At 44.0% G+C, this 15637-nt stretch overlaps 1 protein-coding gene across 1 annotated transcript in view; it reads left to right on the top strand.

The window, feature by feature from the left end:
• Window positions 1–15637, top strand: part of LOC142579877 (MAM and LDL-receptor class A domain-containing protein 1-like) — a 276708-nt gene that overhangs the window by 185089 nt on the left and 75982 nt on the right. Inside the window, exons 43-47 of the mRNA XM_075690514.1 lie at window positions 909–1005; window positions 1656–1805; window positions 2836–3012; window positions 5850–5951; window positions 14418–14572. Coding sequence (XP_075546629.1) covers window positions 909–1005; window positions 1656–1805; window positions 2836–3012; window positions 5850–5951; window positions 14418–14572 — 681 coding nt within the window. The remainder of the gene's footprint in view (window positions 1–908; window positions 1006–1655; window positions 1806–2835; window positions 3013–5849; window positions 5952–14417; window positions 14573–15637) is intronic.

Here is a 15637-nt window from a genome sequence, read left to right as displayed (position 1 = left end):
GTGAAGCAGCAAACTGTCGAACCCGCCATAGCTGCGTGACGCGTTTGGGGGTAAAATATTTTTTTTTGTAATCAGTGGCTCAGATATAGAGCTAGTACTTGTTTTGGTGAGTTACTTCGGCTTGACGCTGCCAAACAACGAAATAGCCTGCTAGTTCTAAATATTCAAACTTTATGCGATATATCCTTCGAACCTGTTTAGCTCACTTTGTTTCCTCGTGCCACCTGAGTACGTCGTCAGGGCCCTTTTGGTAATTTAACTATATTGAAAATAAATTTCTAACTGCATTGTAGCAAAGGACTATATGGTAATTTTAGCTAAAAGATTGACCGTGAAGCATTCACGTGAGATATGGTGCCCAGTGTAAGAAAGGGTAAATACACCAGCGTGCTTCGGATATGAACTGTAATTTCTTGAGGAATTCTTGTATTTCAACCTTACTTGGGAACTAGGTGTGGTGAGAAGCATTTTGGAGACGTACATGTTTTTTTCTCATTTCTTCTTATGCAACAAAAGATTTACGCAGACTTATTACATGGTCTTGGCAAACAAATCCGGATATTGCTGATGTCGTTCGAAATTCGTGCCCTTATGTTGCAATAAATGCAAAGTATCGTTGAGGACGCGTACGTGCTCAGCCATACATGACTACAAAAGGCGAAATTGAGCAGATAGCTTTCAATGGTTGCAATGGCAACTTGTCACGTGGTATCTTAATTTCGGTTTAGGATGTGCTTTCTTTGAAGTGAAATTACATTTACTCGAACAAACTTGCATAAAGTTAAATGGCTGTTCATGCTGTAAATTATTGCACAAATTGAAGCTAACGTCACTGAAAGGTTTGAGGTATGTATTCTTGATTGAGTGTAAAGTTCATTTTCTCTCGTCCATTCTCTTTTCTGCTAAAGATTGCTTTTATTGGAGAACATGGGACATCTAGAAAGTCCGGCTACATTGCCATTGATGACATCACGTTTTCAGAAGAATGCGAGCTTTACCACGAAGGTGAGTGCTGTGGCTGTATGCCAGATGTATGTCCAGTACCATTCGCTCATATACAATGTCACACAGGTGTACGAATTTTGATGAACATAAGCCTTGCCCCATTCTGAGTGAAAGTGTAATCTTATTCTTCTTCTCTTTCTATAACAACCCGAAACCCTAAGGTAAGTCAAAGGCGTAATCACTTTTGAAGTTGGTTCTTATTGACTGGTACCCTACAAGCGTGAAAACCCCCGTTTTTAATATGCCAGTTAGATGCCAGAAACAGCGTCTCTGTGTACGTGGACAAAGTGAGCACTTCCTCCTGTTTGTTATTGTAAAACCTTGTTTTGTTCGCTTTATCAGAGAGGTGAAGACGCAGCATCGTGTAGCGGTTCATCATGCTGATGTTGCATGCTGGGCTTTCATGTCATTTCGATGTGTTCCCAACACACTTCATGGTTGCATTACGTCATCTGTGATGACACAATGGCCTATTCCAAATTATTGTGAATTTTTTAGCGTGATGACACAAGATTGTAACTAAATCCCTCCCATGCACTGTCACACCTATTGGAATCAGCTTTTCCTTTACCTATAGACACCGGTTTTACTGGAGCATGTCCTCCTTATGCTTGAGCAGTGTTTTATACGTCTTCATTTTTTTACCGAAGGCCTGCCAGAGAACCAGGCACCAAGTCCACCATCATTCACCTGTAAGGGCGACGAGTACCAGTGTGGCGACAGTGAGCAGTGCATTCCCGTGCCTCAAGTGTGTGACTTCAAAAATGACTGCTCCAATAACGCAGACGAAGCTCAATGTGGTAAGTTTCTTAGCTGACTCAGGTGTCAGCTCAAGTCCTTTGCGGTAAACCCCCCAAGAAAGCCGGGATGTTAGATTCTGTTCGTGTTGTACTCCTGTTCCTGATCTTTATCAATGACATTTAAAAAAAAATCAAGTCAGGTGTACTGCTGCTCGCTGATAGTGATTCCTTATGTGCAAGTGGTCAGTGGAACGGAGCGCAATAAGATTTCTTTCTGTTCTGTTCAAGCCTACTGCAGACTAGACAGAATGGCTTTGACCACTAAGTGCGTACAGGTTGGTTTTACCAAGAAAAGCTACGAAAATCTGCATTTCCTAGATTCTTAATAGCTTTGTTTTTGGACAGGACTCTGCCTACAGGTATTTAGGGGTGCTTGAGGATGGATTTTCTTTGGGAATATTTCGAACCGTTGTTTCAAAATTCGTTTCCACTTTGCCTGATGTTCGATAGAAAATATCGCGTGAAAATACTTGTAAGCGCTGCATGATCAAACGTATTTTTAAAATTTATTCGCTAATTATATTCGATATCTGACAGAAGCACTCACGGTTGTTCGAGAAAGCACTCGCGTCTTTGTTTTTCTCAAAAGCAATAAAAGAAAGACCGAGATTGGTTGTTTGAATCAGATATCTGGACAAAACAAGTTAATTTGTGAAATAGCCTGTGTGTTTCGATTAAAATTCGTAACAGTATGGTACACAAAACATGTGGCATCTGCTTCCTTGCCTTGCTATCGAGGAACGAGGATGTTACTCTTAATTACATGAAGGTGAAACCACTGTGGCGTTGTAAATTTACCCTTAGATGCGGGCTTTAAAATATCTGGAGTCTGATTACCGTACCATCATTGTAGTTGCGCAAATATGAGGATGAAGAAATTCTACAGCGCACGTTTCCTCTGTTCTTATTACAGAGCTTCACAACTCAGCCATATGGCGGACGTTTATTCCGCTATCTTCTTGGTGAAGACATGTTTTTTTTTTTCTTGAATCGTAATGCTGAGATTTATAACTTACTACTGCCATTCTAGGTGCTTGTGATGGTTTTTCGACAAATTTGTGCGGCCTTGAAAACGAAGAGCCGAATGGGCGTTATGGATGGAAGCGGACGACAGCTCGAGACGCTAAGCAGAACAAGCTCTACCCGGCCACCGACAGCAGGTTCAACCCAGATGGCGCCTACGCTGCATATTCCGTGCTCAACGCTGGTGAGAAACTTGCACGTGTGTACCAAGTACAGTAGGCAAGCATTGATATCAGGCTGCATGGTATGCAACCATGTCGTCTCGTCGTGCACAAAGGAACACTTGATAAAGCGAGAAATGGCGCCGGTAACCCGGTGTTACGGCAGAGATCTTAACTTCAAGAACAATTAAGAAAGGTTACTCAACAGGAGTTGACGCTGCATAAAGACAAGTGCTTCAAGGAGGCATTAGTGTACCGTCCGATTTGTCGTTACATGTATTTCTATGTTTGTTCTTCGTTAGAGAAGAAAGCTTTGCCCAGTACGCCTTGTCTTTCTTTCTTCGATGTCTGCCGCTCTTAAGCCGACTTCACCTATGCGGTCTTATCCTGCTTTAGTGCCATTTTAGGCTTACTTAGGGCCCTTTGCGTAACCTTTACTTGATTTCTTTTTACACAAAATTACTTTTGGGATCAGCCCATATTTGTATACTGTGCAATATCCAGGATGAGCCCATGTTCTTCCTTGAGTAAAACTGCACTTCCTGTTCCTGTTTTAGGCGTTCCGTTGTTTGACCTAGCGTATATGGCTTTTATTTCGTTTTTTTTGTGATAATTACGCCTTAATACTGTTGCCTATACAGTTCTACGCGGACTTGGTGCGTCTGTTTTGTTTCAAGTTTCATTTTAACGCCTTTTTTGTTTTCCTACGTGTAATGGAAGGCCTCAAATAATCTAATTTGGCGAGACGAATGGCGCCATACACCGAGATTTTCCAAATACAAAATCGGGCTAAGTTCGACTAAGGATGCCTTGTCTTCAAAACAGTGAAAAAAAAATTCAATGCCCTTCCCCTCTGTGAAGAAGGATGACCAGCGAAGCTGTGTATATATGTGGGCCCCTTAATGGCGAACTACACATCCGCCGCGGGTTGGCCCGGTATTTCACTATCTTCAGGATCTGCCCACGTATGGGGAGTGATTAAAGCCTTCTTCATCTCCACCGAAGGTCGGCCGGGTAGTGCACTATTGTCACGTGGTAGTGACGGTCAAGAAAACAGTAGAGGTACCCAATGAGATTTGGTGCACGCAGCTGCTTAGACAGTCCAGATGCAGTCCGGGAAGACAAATCGAGCAGAATTCACTGCAAACTACATTTGGAGGACATACGGACCTGAACATGACGGACCTGAACACGCGCGGTAGTGGCAGCGGTAGGTTGCGGCTTCTGCAAGCAGCTGTGTCGCTGAGGCAGCAGCAGCCGCAGTCATGTTGCTAAGCAGCCACGGCGGGGGAGGTGGCCGTTGGTGCCGCTGCCGATTCCTTGACCGCATCCTCGTGAGAGCTCCCGCTGGCACTTGGGACGAGCGGATTCTAACTTTCGAAACGGCGCACCGCACAGAAACACCTGCCATCACCTCTTCTCCTCTCGCCCTGCGCCACCTCTCATTGGTCTCCTCGTAATCCTTCGCCATCGCTTCTCCGGGAGAGAGCACCTTCCTAGTCTGCCCATTTTATTGGTGGATCGAACACTGATCTCGCGTCTGTCAACTAGGAGTGCACGTGCACGTCAGAAGATAGGTCATCGATAGGCGCAGTGAATCCCCTATGTGCGCCTTCCCACCCATACCTCTGAGCCGCGACGCGCGCTCTTAGATGTGGCCCCTCTATATCTCGCCTAGCCTTTCCTCCTTTCCACATCCTTTGCATAGCTGCGCCGAGTTTTGAGCGGTCGCTGGGCCCGGCTGGAACTCAAGCTTAAACAGCTTCACTGTTAAAAAAAGCAGTTCTGCTAAGGGGCAGATGTGATTTCTCTTGGCGACATATCAGCTGACATGGCAGATGTCGGGCTTAATGCGCTCATCACTGATTGAATTTTAAGTAACAGAGATTCAGAACCTCGCATTCAATAAATATCGGTTAGGAACATATTCAGACTTGCCAAGGGGAACATGGGAATCTTGTGAAGATACGCGAGTTTCGAAAACATTTTGAGAATATTGTCACGTGGTAGTGACGGTGAAGAAAGCAGCAATACGGTGGAATACAAAACTAGCTTTTATTGGGCGAACCTGTGCCCACAAAAACAGGCTACACTTATAGCACAACGATAGCGGCGAACACGGTCGGCGATCGTCGGAAATCTGATCAGCGGGTCCAGCGCGTCGGCTTTTATACAGTAGTCATCGAATGTTCCAGTCTAATCGTTGGGACCCGCGTGCCTTCCACAAAGTTCTACACCATTCGCGTCACGCGATGAAATCAGATAACACAAGGTTGGGCGACAACAGACAGCGGATAGAAGCATCGATAACTTTCCAGAAAGTTCGGATACATGCAGGCGCGTCTCGTGCTGTGCGATAACATTTGTTAGGTGGCGAAAAATATGCAGGTGTTGCATATACACTTGTCCTGCAGAGCTTGGGGTAATGATTACACTGTCCTTCCCGGTACATTAGTCTGTCAGGTACAAAATAGAACATTCTTATTTTGAGCATTCTTATTTTCAGCGATTGTGCTTAAGATATAGAGTTTCATGAACCAGGTCGCTGAAAAACTGTACATAGCAACATCGGCATGTCAATGGACGTCTCTAATTTATTCTACAGTACGGAAACAATACTGGCATTTGCTAATGTTCTCACTAACCCGTAAGATAAATTGCCGTTTACAGTAGGAAGTTCTAGCGCTATTAGATGTCAAAGGCGCTGATGTAGGTGTATGTGGCTATAAGTGCAATATTGATTTGTTTTCATTACTTTCCTTCCGTTTCACATGTCACAGATGTTACAAAGGGAGAGGTAGTTCTTTTTATACAAACACGCACGTTCCCACATGTAAGGTTGGCGTTGATCGATTTGCAGATGTACCCGTGCCTACCAGTGGCATATTGATGGTGACACCGCGACTGGGCCAGATTGCGCACTCTTGCGTCGTGAATTTCTATGCCTACATTGCCGACGACGGTAAGCGAATTTTTAATTCTGCATCATGTGTTTTTTTGTGTACAAGCTGCAGGTTCTTAAGAAGACTAGCGATGATTTATTTGATTTAGTGCTGCCCATTGCGCCCTCGGTTAGACGTCTGAGCCTCGCGAATACCTAGTCACCATTTCACCAGCCGCACTTACCACCAAACTCTCGCTAGTTTGAACCCTTAGAGAAAATAAAATGCGTGCTTAGTACCGGTGAAAATGAACTAAGAGATTGATGGCAGCATTTTTATGAAGTCAATTCGGCAATACTATCTACAAAAATTTGTTCTAGAATAACGCGTGTTTCGCATGTCCATTCATAAGTGGCATCAATGCTGCTACCTTTGTTGACGTCACGCAACTGCAAGAAAATAGAAACGTTTCCGTAAGATTTCCCGTCACGTCAATGGGTAATGCATTTTTGTTGCCTGACCCGAAGAAGATGACAAAGGGTAATGCGGCTGATTGGAAGGCAATGGCATGACAGGAGCATGCTATTTAGCCCATGTCGCAAAATACCTCTAGAATCACGGAACAGCGCAATGTTTCAAGACTTCTTGAGGTAGTAGGTTATTTCCTTTAACGTTGTTTTCTATTCGAGGCAAGGTCTATATGTATAATGAAGTGCTTGATGCCACATGTTTACCTAAATGGTTACAGAAAATTTGTCACCGTAAAAGAAAAAACTTCATTAGACGAAAGGGAAAATTGGCTTCTACCTGAAGCCAGTCCAAAACTGCAAAAAACCATATTAGATGTTCCTTCAAAAAAAGGTTTGTATTTGAATTACAAAATAGAACTGTGAAGTATGAGTTGCGTTGATTTCTAATCACGCTTTATCGACAGCGCGATTGTCATATAAGAAACTCCAAAGAATTCTGGCGCATTTTCCAGTCAAGTGTAACTTACGGCATTGTCTTTTAAAAATGGCCGCTCCCACCAAGTGTGCCACAGGGTAATGAACGCAGTGTGAGCGGGAAGAGCAGTAGTAGCTTGCGAGTCGAGGTTTACAATGTATGGTACACTGCATGACACATGAAAAATCCGCCCAGGGATGCAGCGGAGGTGGCACACAGGAAAGCATATGGTCATAAACTTGAGGAAGCAAATGCCATTCCCTACCGTAGCAAAATTTCCGCACACAAGTGTTGATAATTTTTTTCATCAAAACCTAGCAGAAGACTGCATTTATTTCGTCCGATAGAAATAGTCACAGTTTCTTCCGTAAGGTTGTGCGTTGACAGCGGTAATAAGTTATTAGAATTCACGAAGTTTCAGAGCTTTGTGTGCTGCATATATTGAAGTGAGCGTTAGCTCAACAACTAAATAGGCGTGTTCTCACAAGCCGAACGACACACGTCAGGAGACTAAAGTCCCATGTTGGGCTTGTTGGGGCCTCATAATAATGGCCATTGGCTTAGCGAAGAAGCACCAAAACACACGCACCCAGCGTTAAGTTTCAACAGAAGATTTACTTCCGAAATGAGGAGTACAGTTATCATTCACTAGGTGCTTCCTTGGACACGTGCTTCAAAAACGTCAGCAAAAGCAAAAAAAAAAAAAGCAAAAGCTCACAATACACATACTACAACAGGAGGCTCGTCGTGTTCATTTATGACATGCGCAAAAATTATAATTCTTCTCTTAATAATGCGATGGAAGGTTTGCTGACGCATGCGTCACCTTACATATCTGTGTATTGTGCTTCGGTGATCATCCTAGTCATTTCGTGAACGCTCTTAGCAAGAATAGCAGTTTCGCGAAAGAGGAGCTGGCAGGCGCACTTATTGCAGTGAAGTGCAAGGAAACCATGCGTTTAGACCTTGCTGACTCTATTGCTGTGTTTGCCCAACTTATCATTAAGGGATTACCAGTTTAGGCACATAGCTTGCTCCACATGTCATTCGGGTATGGTAGATAACAAACACGTTGAGCAGTCTGTGCTGGAAAACTAGGTCAGAGCATAGAGACAAAACAAATTGACATAACAACCATAGAGAACGTTACGTAGGTGACTGCAAAAGGTCTGATCTTTTGTATCCCAGTGACATGAGGAGCGAGCTGTGTTGGCCAAACTGGTGAATGCCTTAATGGTAGGCTGCGCGAACACAGGAATAAAGTAAGCAAGGTCCAATCCCATGGTTGCCTTGCACTTCACTGCAATAAGTGCGCCTGCCAGTACCTTTTTAGCGACGCCGTTATTCGGTGTAAGAACGCAAACGAAATGACTAGAGTGACCACCGAAACACCATAGCGTTACAATAGCCATGTGTGGTGACGCATGCGTCAGCGAACTTTCCATCGCACTATAAACAAAAGAATTAGAATTTTTGCGCATTTGATAAAGCCGAAGTTGCCCGTGTTTTGAGGATTTTTTTTTCGCTTTTACTGACATTTTGCGACGAAGGTGTCCGGTGACACAGCTAGTGAAGGATATCTGTACTGGTGATCTCGGGAATTAAATCGATTGTTGAAACTTAGCGGTGCGTATGTGTTTCTGCGCCTCTTCGTCCCGTCTTGTATGCGCTACGCCAATGGAATTTAACGGGTACAGAGTTCATTCGAAGGTACCGCGAACACTGGTGGTCTATATGCTGGCGTAATCAGGAGCGACGGAAGCAAGGAGCCTCGCTTCACGAGTATGCTTGTCCCAGACATAACGTTCCAAGTAACTGGGCACGCGGAAAGACGCTTCCCGTCAAGGCTACGGCCTTCTTACCTTAAAATCTCGCACTCGCCTTCACGGTCACATGTTCTTTAGCAAAATATCACGTGTCGCCCAATAGTTGGCTCAACGGCTGAGCATGCGCTGCCGCACCCTGGACAGCATGTTGACAGCAACGAGCCAAGCTTACCCTGATTGTTCGTGTAATCGGCATCGCAATAATACTCTAGCTAATGCTGCCGCTAGTTCCAAATTTGAGTATGTGTACAATGCATTTAGCACGGAGTGGGGCACACCAGGCGCCGAATGCTTTAGTGGAAGGAGCTGGCTTGACTGCAGTAGTACTTTTTTGTTTTAGTATTCTGTTGCAGTATTTGCTCATTTATACTGCCATTTACAATGGTGCCTAAGCACCCTTCGGCAAGTTTGCGAATAACTACTCCCTTATGAAAATGGTTATGTCCTTTATGTTTACTGTATGTTTCCTGCAGTTCACATGAGGAAATGTCCTTTATGTTTCCTCCATGTTGAAATTTGGCCACTGCTTTTATGTTTCCTTCATATGTCCTCCGTTTATGTATCCCTTATGTTACCGTACTTTATGTTTCCTCCATGTTGAAATTTGGCCACTGCTTTTATGTTTCCTTCATGTGTCCTCCCTTTATATATCCCTTATGTTACCGTACTTTATGTTTCCTCCATGTTGAAATTTGGCCACTGCTTTTATGTTTCCTTCGTGTGTCCTACCTTTATGCATCCTTTATGTGGCCGCAATGATTAAATCCTGTATTTTACGTAGACATGCTTAGATGAAGAGTTCCGTGTACACATTTTATATTTATAAACTTTTCCTGAGTTAAAAAGTGTTGCATTGGTTTTCATTGTAAGGTTACTATTCCGTACATGATGCAGCGCACGGATTGGAACTCTGCTATGGAAGAGAAATTCATGCCAATTTGTTCTAAAGTTACAAACTAATTAGACTTCATAGATTATTTCAGTATAACACTTGGAGTACCACTGTAAGTTCCTCACTGCAGTGCTGCTGTTGTAGTTATACCTTTGTTACTAATATAAAATGTAATTTTTGGATAGAAAGATCAGGTTCGATCAGTGCTTGCACTTCTAAAAGAAAGTTTTGACTATACTTTGCAAAGGTGTGTCTGAAACTACGAACAGTTTATTGGACTATCTGGATGTTACTTCAATTTGCCACGTCTGCTCACAGCAGACCTCTGGAATGTGGTGCTTGGGTGAGAGCTCACAAGGCACCTGAAAAAGAAAACAAAAGCCAATCTTTCACTTATTCAAAAATATTCATATAAGCAAGAACAGCCTGGCCTGTATGCACACAGCTAAGAAACGTGGAGCAGTCAAAAACAGCTCATAAAAACATCAGGGCAACACAGAAGCTTTTAACTAATTGTTGTTTGAAACAGACTGAGCTGCCAGTCCACTCAGGTATTAAACTGCTCACAAATTTTTTTAAACATTATTGCAGCAGCTGCTAAGTAGTACATGACCTTTAGAAGTGGGCAACTGGCCAATAAACCTTTGTGTGCTTGCTTGTACAGATGTCTCGTAGTTATATCTCAAGAGGTTACACTGTTATATGGTAAAATTCAGGCGGGAATAAAACCAGCAGCAAACATCAGACTACCTGGGAAATTATCACAAAACTTAACTATCTAGTAAATCAAACGAACAACCGATTATGAACGGTCTAAAACCTAGGCCGCGATTATGCAGCGATCCCTTTTCCGATGCTACACCTTTTGCTCATTTATCTGACCGACATTCCGCTATCGTTATTAACTAGAACAGCCAGCAGTGGAAGGTGGGTTATAAGAGTGGCAAACATTGAGCGCAAAGCATCGCAAGAAAATCGCATCCCTTGTTAGGCAGTGCTACAAGCCACTGTAACAATCGCAGGAACTGACATCCTGTTCTTCGGATGAAAATATTAATAAAAACGAGCGTCTGATTGACATGCCTCGAATAAAAACAAATTTCGCTGTTGTAATGTCGGTCTATATTTGCCCTACAATATAAAAGACAAATACGCGAGCACGTCGAAGAATACAAACAATGCAGACAAGTTCTCGCGAAGCTGGACTTCAAACTGAACACTATCAATAAAGTAATCTTCACACAATCTAATATCTGTTCAAGTGTCAAACATCGCAGTCGCGTGCCAACTTGCGATGTCCGTGACACATCGACATGCATTACACACGTAACTTGCGGAAATTCATATCTACGGAAGAATTTCTTGCCGGGAAACTACCGAGAAAACAGTAACTTTCAGCGTTTACGTAAATATTTGCCCATTAAATCCCAACAATCAGCGGTGGTAGCACATCACCCCATAAAGCAAGTAAGCGGTAAGAAATAATACATTTCACGGAAACTCCCCTCGTGAAACGCTTTGCTAAATGTGCACAGCAACATTGTCAACGTACGCTCAGAAAGCCTTCTGTTGTCATTCCACAAAGCTTACTACATGAACCAAAAGCTGCGAGAATGCGCGCAAGCGTCAGACCTGCTTACCTTCAATGTGGTCGGCAAACGGCTTCGTCTCGCAGGCACCACACGACGACGCTCTTTCCGGCGCGAACACTGTCGAATTGCCGATGAACACCAGCGCCCGAAAGCACAACTTTCAACAAATTCTTCCACGCACCATAATTCGAAGCCACAGTACCAGGTATTCCACGAGCGAACGCGGACAGGCGAGAACAAAGGCAGCTCGGACGGGCGCTGTATGTACTATAGTACACATAAGACACTGGCGTATCACAAGAAACATAAGGCGAACTAATGGCGTTACACGACTCCAGAGGTTTCCTGATGGTTAATGCACACAGTACGGATCACAGTTTGCTTAGGCACTTCGAAAATATGATTAAATTACCGTGTAACTGCAACGAGCACTCTCACCGCTCACAGCAACACAACGTGGCTTAGCTCACCGTCAACCGTCACACTGCGGCAGCGCCACACTGCGGTTAACAAGTGAATTTAGCCTCCGAGATCTACATTTAATTTTAGGGCGTGCATTTTGGAAAAGCACGGCCTTCGAGATTAAAAAAAAAAGTCGTAGCTGGAAGGAAGGCTGGTATTTAAACACAAATTATTGAGCTTAAAGTGTCTTGGTGCACTGCCTTGTTTTTTAAAGTATATGCAGAGATTTTAGACGAACTATGCGCGAACTTTTGCCGGCGGACACGAGCCAATCAGCGCGCATCATGGCGTACGGTGTGCGTGCAGCCGCGATAGCTGTGACACCCACCGATCAGAAATTCGGAATCGCCACACATATACACGCTGCTTATGGCGCCCAGTGGCGTGTTTTTGAGAATGTCATGCCTTATCTTGAATAGGTGGAACCATATTTCCTCGTAGCGTAAGGAATAAAGGCGACAAAATGTGGCGATGGCTGGCTTGCAGCGGCAGCGGAACTTCGGCCAAAGTGAAACAGGCGTACTGCTTGCATGCTCGCGTAATCAAATACGGCCATACTCCGCACACAACTTTCATAGTCAGCCAACTCACAATTATAAGTTATTCAGTTGTACGCCCAAGCTAGCATTTACGGAATCCGCGCTGCCCTACTTCTACGCGTGCTAATATCGACACAGCAGTTACTCGTACTTGTGGTCAGCGCGAAAGCGACACGGACAAAAGGAAGAAACACAACAACACGGCGCTGTTTCTTCGGAGTGTTTGTTCCTTGATTCCGCGTTGCTTTTGTGCTGTTGCTAAAGCTACGATGAATCGTAACCAACTCGCCCCCTTTGCTATCTCGCTACAGCAATCCCACGCAGTTTTGAAAAGAAAGGCACCTATAGCATCAACCGCCGGTTCTGCATTGGTTAGTGACCAAACTTTTGTGTATAATCTGTGTGAGTAGTAGAGAAAAAGTATCATGACAAGGCCGAGGGCTGAAAAAAAATAGCGTAGAAAAAGCAACATGTCAAAAAGTGCTTCGAAGACCACGGTTTTGAGGTGGAGCAGTGGCAGCGTCTCCCAATGTTCGAGTTTTTTTTTTTAGCTTAGAGCATCAGAAACGTTACAGATATTCAATTTCACTACATTCTTTTGAACTAGGCGTTGTGAAAGTTAGCGGCAGCTCCAGTTCAGCTTTGGAGGTGGCAGCGCTTGCATTTCCCGCTGATGGCTGCAAAAAAATCTTACGAGCGTAATATAGAGACAATCGTAATGTACGTATTAGATATTTATGTGTAATGAGGCCATCATGAAACCAATATAACACCGCGAACAGCTACTTAAATGGTTGTGTAATCATATACGCTCACAGCAAAGCGGCGGATTGGCCGCGGAGGCGTCCGCCTCTTTTGCGGTTCATGTAGCGCAAGCCATCGAACACTGCGCGTCGTGCCACCGCGTCTCCAGCCGCCGCGCAATTGTTATTTGTCGTGAGGCATTATTCGCTGCATGAGGCTTTGATGGCGCGTGGTGATCAATACGGCCAAGATATATAGGGAGGGGGAGGCAGGCGCCCCCCATTTTTTTTTTACTTTGATACGCCAGTAGTTAAAGTTAATACATCTTTCAGGTAGACGATCCATCTGTAGCATGAGTAAAAAGATAATCACTGGGCGCACTCTATGTTACCTGGATGTGCACTCGAGGGAGTACACAGCCAGGTAGCATAGAGTGCCCACACAGGTAACATAGTGTTCATATATATATATATATATATATATATATATATATAAATTATGTAGATTATTTCCCAAACTGGAGGCGAAGCGGAGCATCTGAAAGACGCCTCTGCTATGAGAACCGTCTTAAACATTCAATCAACTATATTTCATAGTTTGCTGGCACAAAACTTTCATGAAATCCTTGCATATTAGGTTAAATACTGCAGATTTCTGCATCTCACTTGCTACTGGAGAATAGCAGGTTGAAAAAGCAAGAAATACTTTATATATTAAGAGAATGCATGGCATAAATCATTATATACAACATCCTATTTCATGGCATGCTCAATTTTCCGCACAATATAGCCACAATTAGTGCCGGTCGGCATGCCTAGTGCGAGGGGGGCAAGCAGTGCCTTTTCCCTGAATCTGCCAGTGACTAACATACAGTACAGATAGCTCCAACTGTACTATTTGCAAAAGATGCTCACTGCACACATTCTGTTACCTACATGAGCACTCAAGTGCACATGTAGGTAACATATAAAGAGTGCATGCACCATATATAGATTAATGCTCTATGTTACCTACGTGTGCACTGAAGTGCACACCTAGGTAAGATCCCGCCGTAAACACAAAGCGCACATCCTACAATAATTATAATAAGGGTTGTTTTCTTGGGGCAAAGGAAAGGATAAGTCAAGATTTAGTACTTACAATGACTCTGCAGAGTGTATCAATGGCTGTCACACAGTACAGATATAACTGCCTGTATTATATGTACAGACAGTTGTTATGTGCTCTCTATGTCACCTACATGTGCACTCAAGTGTACGCGCAGGTAACACATAGCACACCCAGTTAACATCCTGCCGTAAACATAAAGGACACATCCTAGAGGCATCATAAAGGTCACTTCTTCGAGGTATACGTTAGGATGAGTAAACATGTGGTACACACAAAGTTGGCGTCCCGGAGGTCACACAAAGGACAAGGAATCATAAAGGTCACATAGGGCACAAGAAGGAAACATAAAGGAAACATAAAGGCAATGACCATTTTCATAGGGGCTAGACGAAGCCATAAACAAAACCTTGACGTATAATGTCTTCCGTATTTGCAGCATCTTCAATCCTCACTTTTGGAGTGTTGCCTCCGTCAGCGGCTGGAAATCAATCTAACGACGTCTTTGAGCTGGCTGAACTGCGTGGTAACCGCGACAAAGGCAAATGGGTAGAGGTTACCGTGAAGGTTGGCAACTGGGACGCAGGAGCTAGGGTAAGTGTTTTGCTGTTTTATCACCGCAAACAAATAGCGTAAGCTTTCGATGCCTATGGGCAATTCTGCATTAAGTAATGTGTACCCGGACGTATTGCCCGCATTATTTGTACAATGGCGCAGCAAGCTGTGGCAACTAGTTGCTAAGTTCTAGTTTGTTGGTTCGATATCGATACTTTGTCACACCGTTCTTATAGGGGCCAGGTAAATACAAATGGAGCTCGCGGATGATGAGCTCTTAACACATGCTGATGAGCCCTATAGGCAAACGCTGATGGCAAACTTGATTTGCCGTTTCGCAACAGCTAAGCACTCCGGAGAGAGTACATTTTGTTTTCGCGACCGCAGCTCTGCATACCCTCTCACGAGTACACTGTTTCATATTAGCTGCAAACTCAATTGAAAAGTGTGAGAGCGTCAGTGAGGGAAGAAAGGCACCAGTGACCGTTAGTATGCCTGGCAAGGAGCGCTGGTGAGTTTGAGCGGAGGTGTGTATGAACAGGGCTAATGCCGACATACGTAAGTACGAACAAAAGTAAGCGACTGTCGGCTACAGTGAGTGAATGTGCAGGTGCTGGTTAGGGGAATGGGCTCGAGTATGAGTGTGAGTCGGTGGCGGCAAGTGCGGAAATGGCAGCGACTAGGGGCGTAAGCGAGTGCTGGTGAGCATGAGTAGTAGTGTGAGTGCCGACGTCTGTGAGTGCATATCATTGCAAGTGAGTGTATAACCTACAGAGTTACTTGAGAGTATGTGTGAGTATCCTCTTATGCGGCTGACCAATGTTGGCAATTGCAGTAAGGTAGACAAAAACCCGTCGCTGGGCGCAGCTGAAGTTATTAATGTAGACTGCAGTAATGATATAACGTGGTTTATAACACACAGATAAATAAATTTATTTATAGATGGCAGAGGAGTAGAGAGTGGTTAGCCGCGTAACGACATGAATCAGAATACAAGGGGAACACTTGAATATGCCTTCGAAGCAACTCCTCGCCAGCCGATATTTCCGTCCGTGGTAAAGATTAATCTGGCGACTATCGCTATATCATATCTCGAATGCTGCG

This window comes from Dermacentor variabilis, chromosome 4 (genome assembly GCF_050947875.1).
Source record: "Dermacentor variabilis isolate Ectoservices chromosome 4, ASM5094787v1, whole genome shotgun sequence".
Lineage (NCBI taxonomy): Eukaryota > Metazoa > Arthropoda > Arachnida > Ixodida > Ixodidae > Dermacentor > Dermacentor variabilis.
The sequence above is the reverse complement of the archived record's forward strand: the minus strand, read 5'-3'. Positions and strand labels throughout refer to the sequence as shown.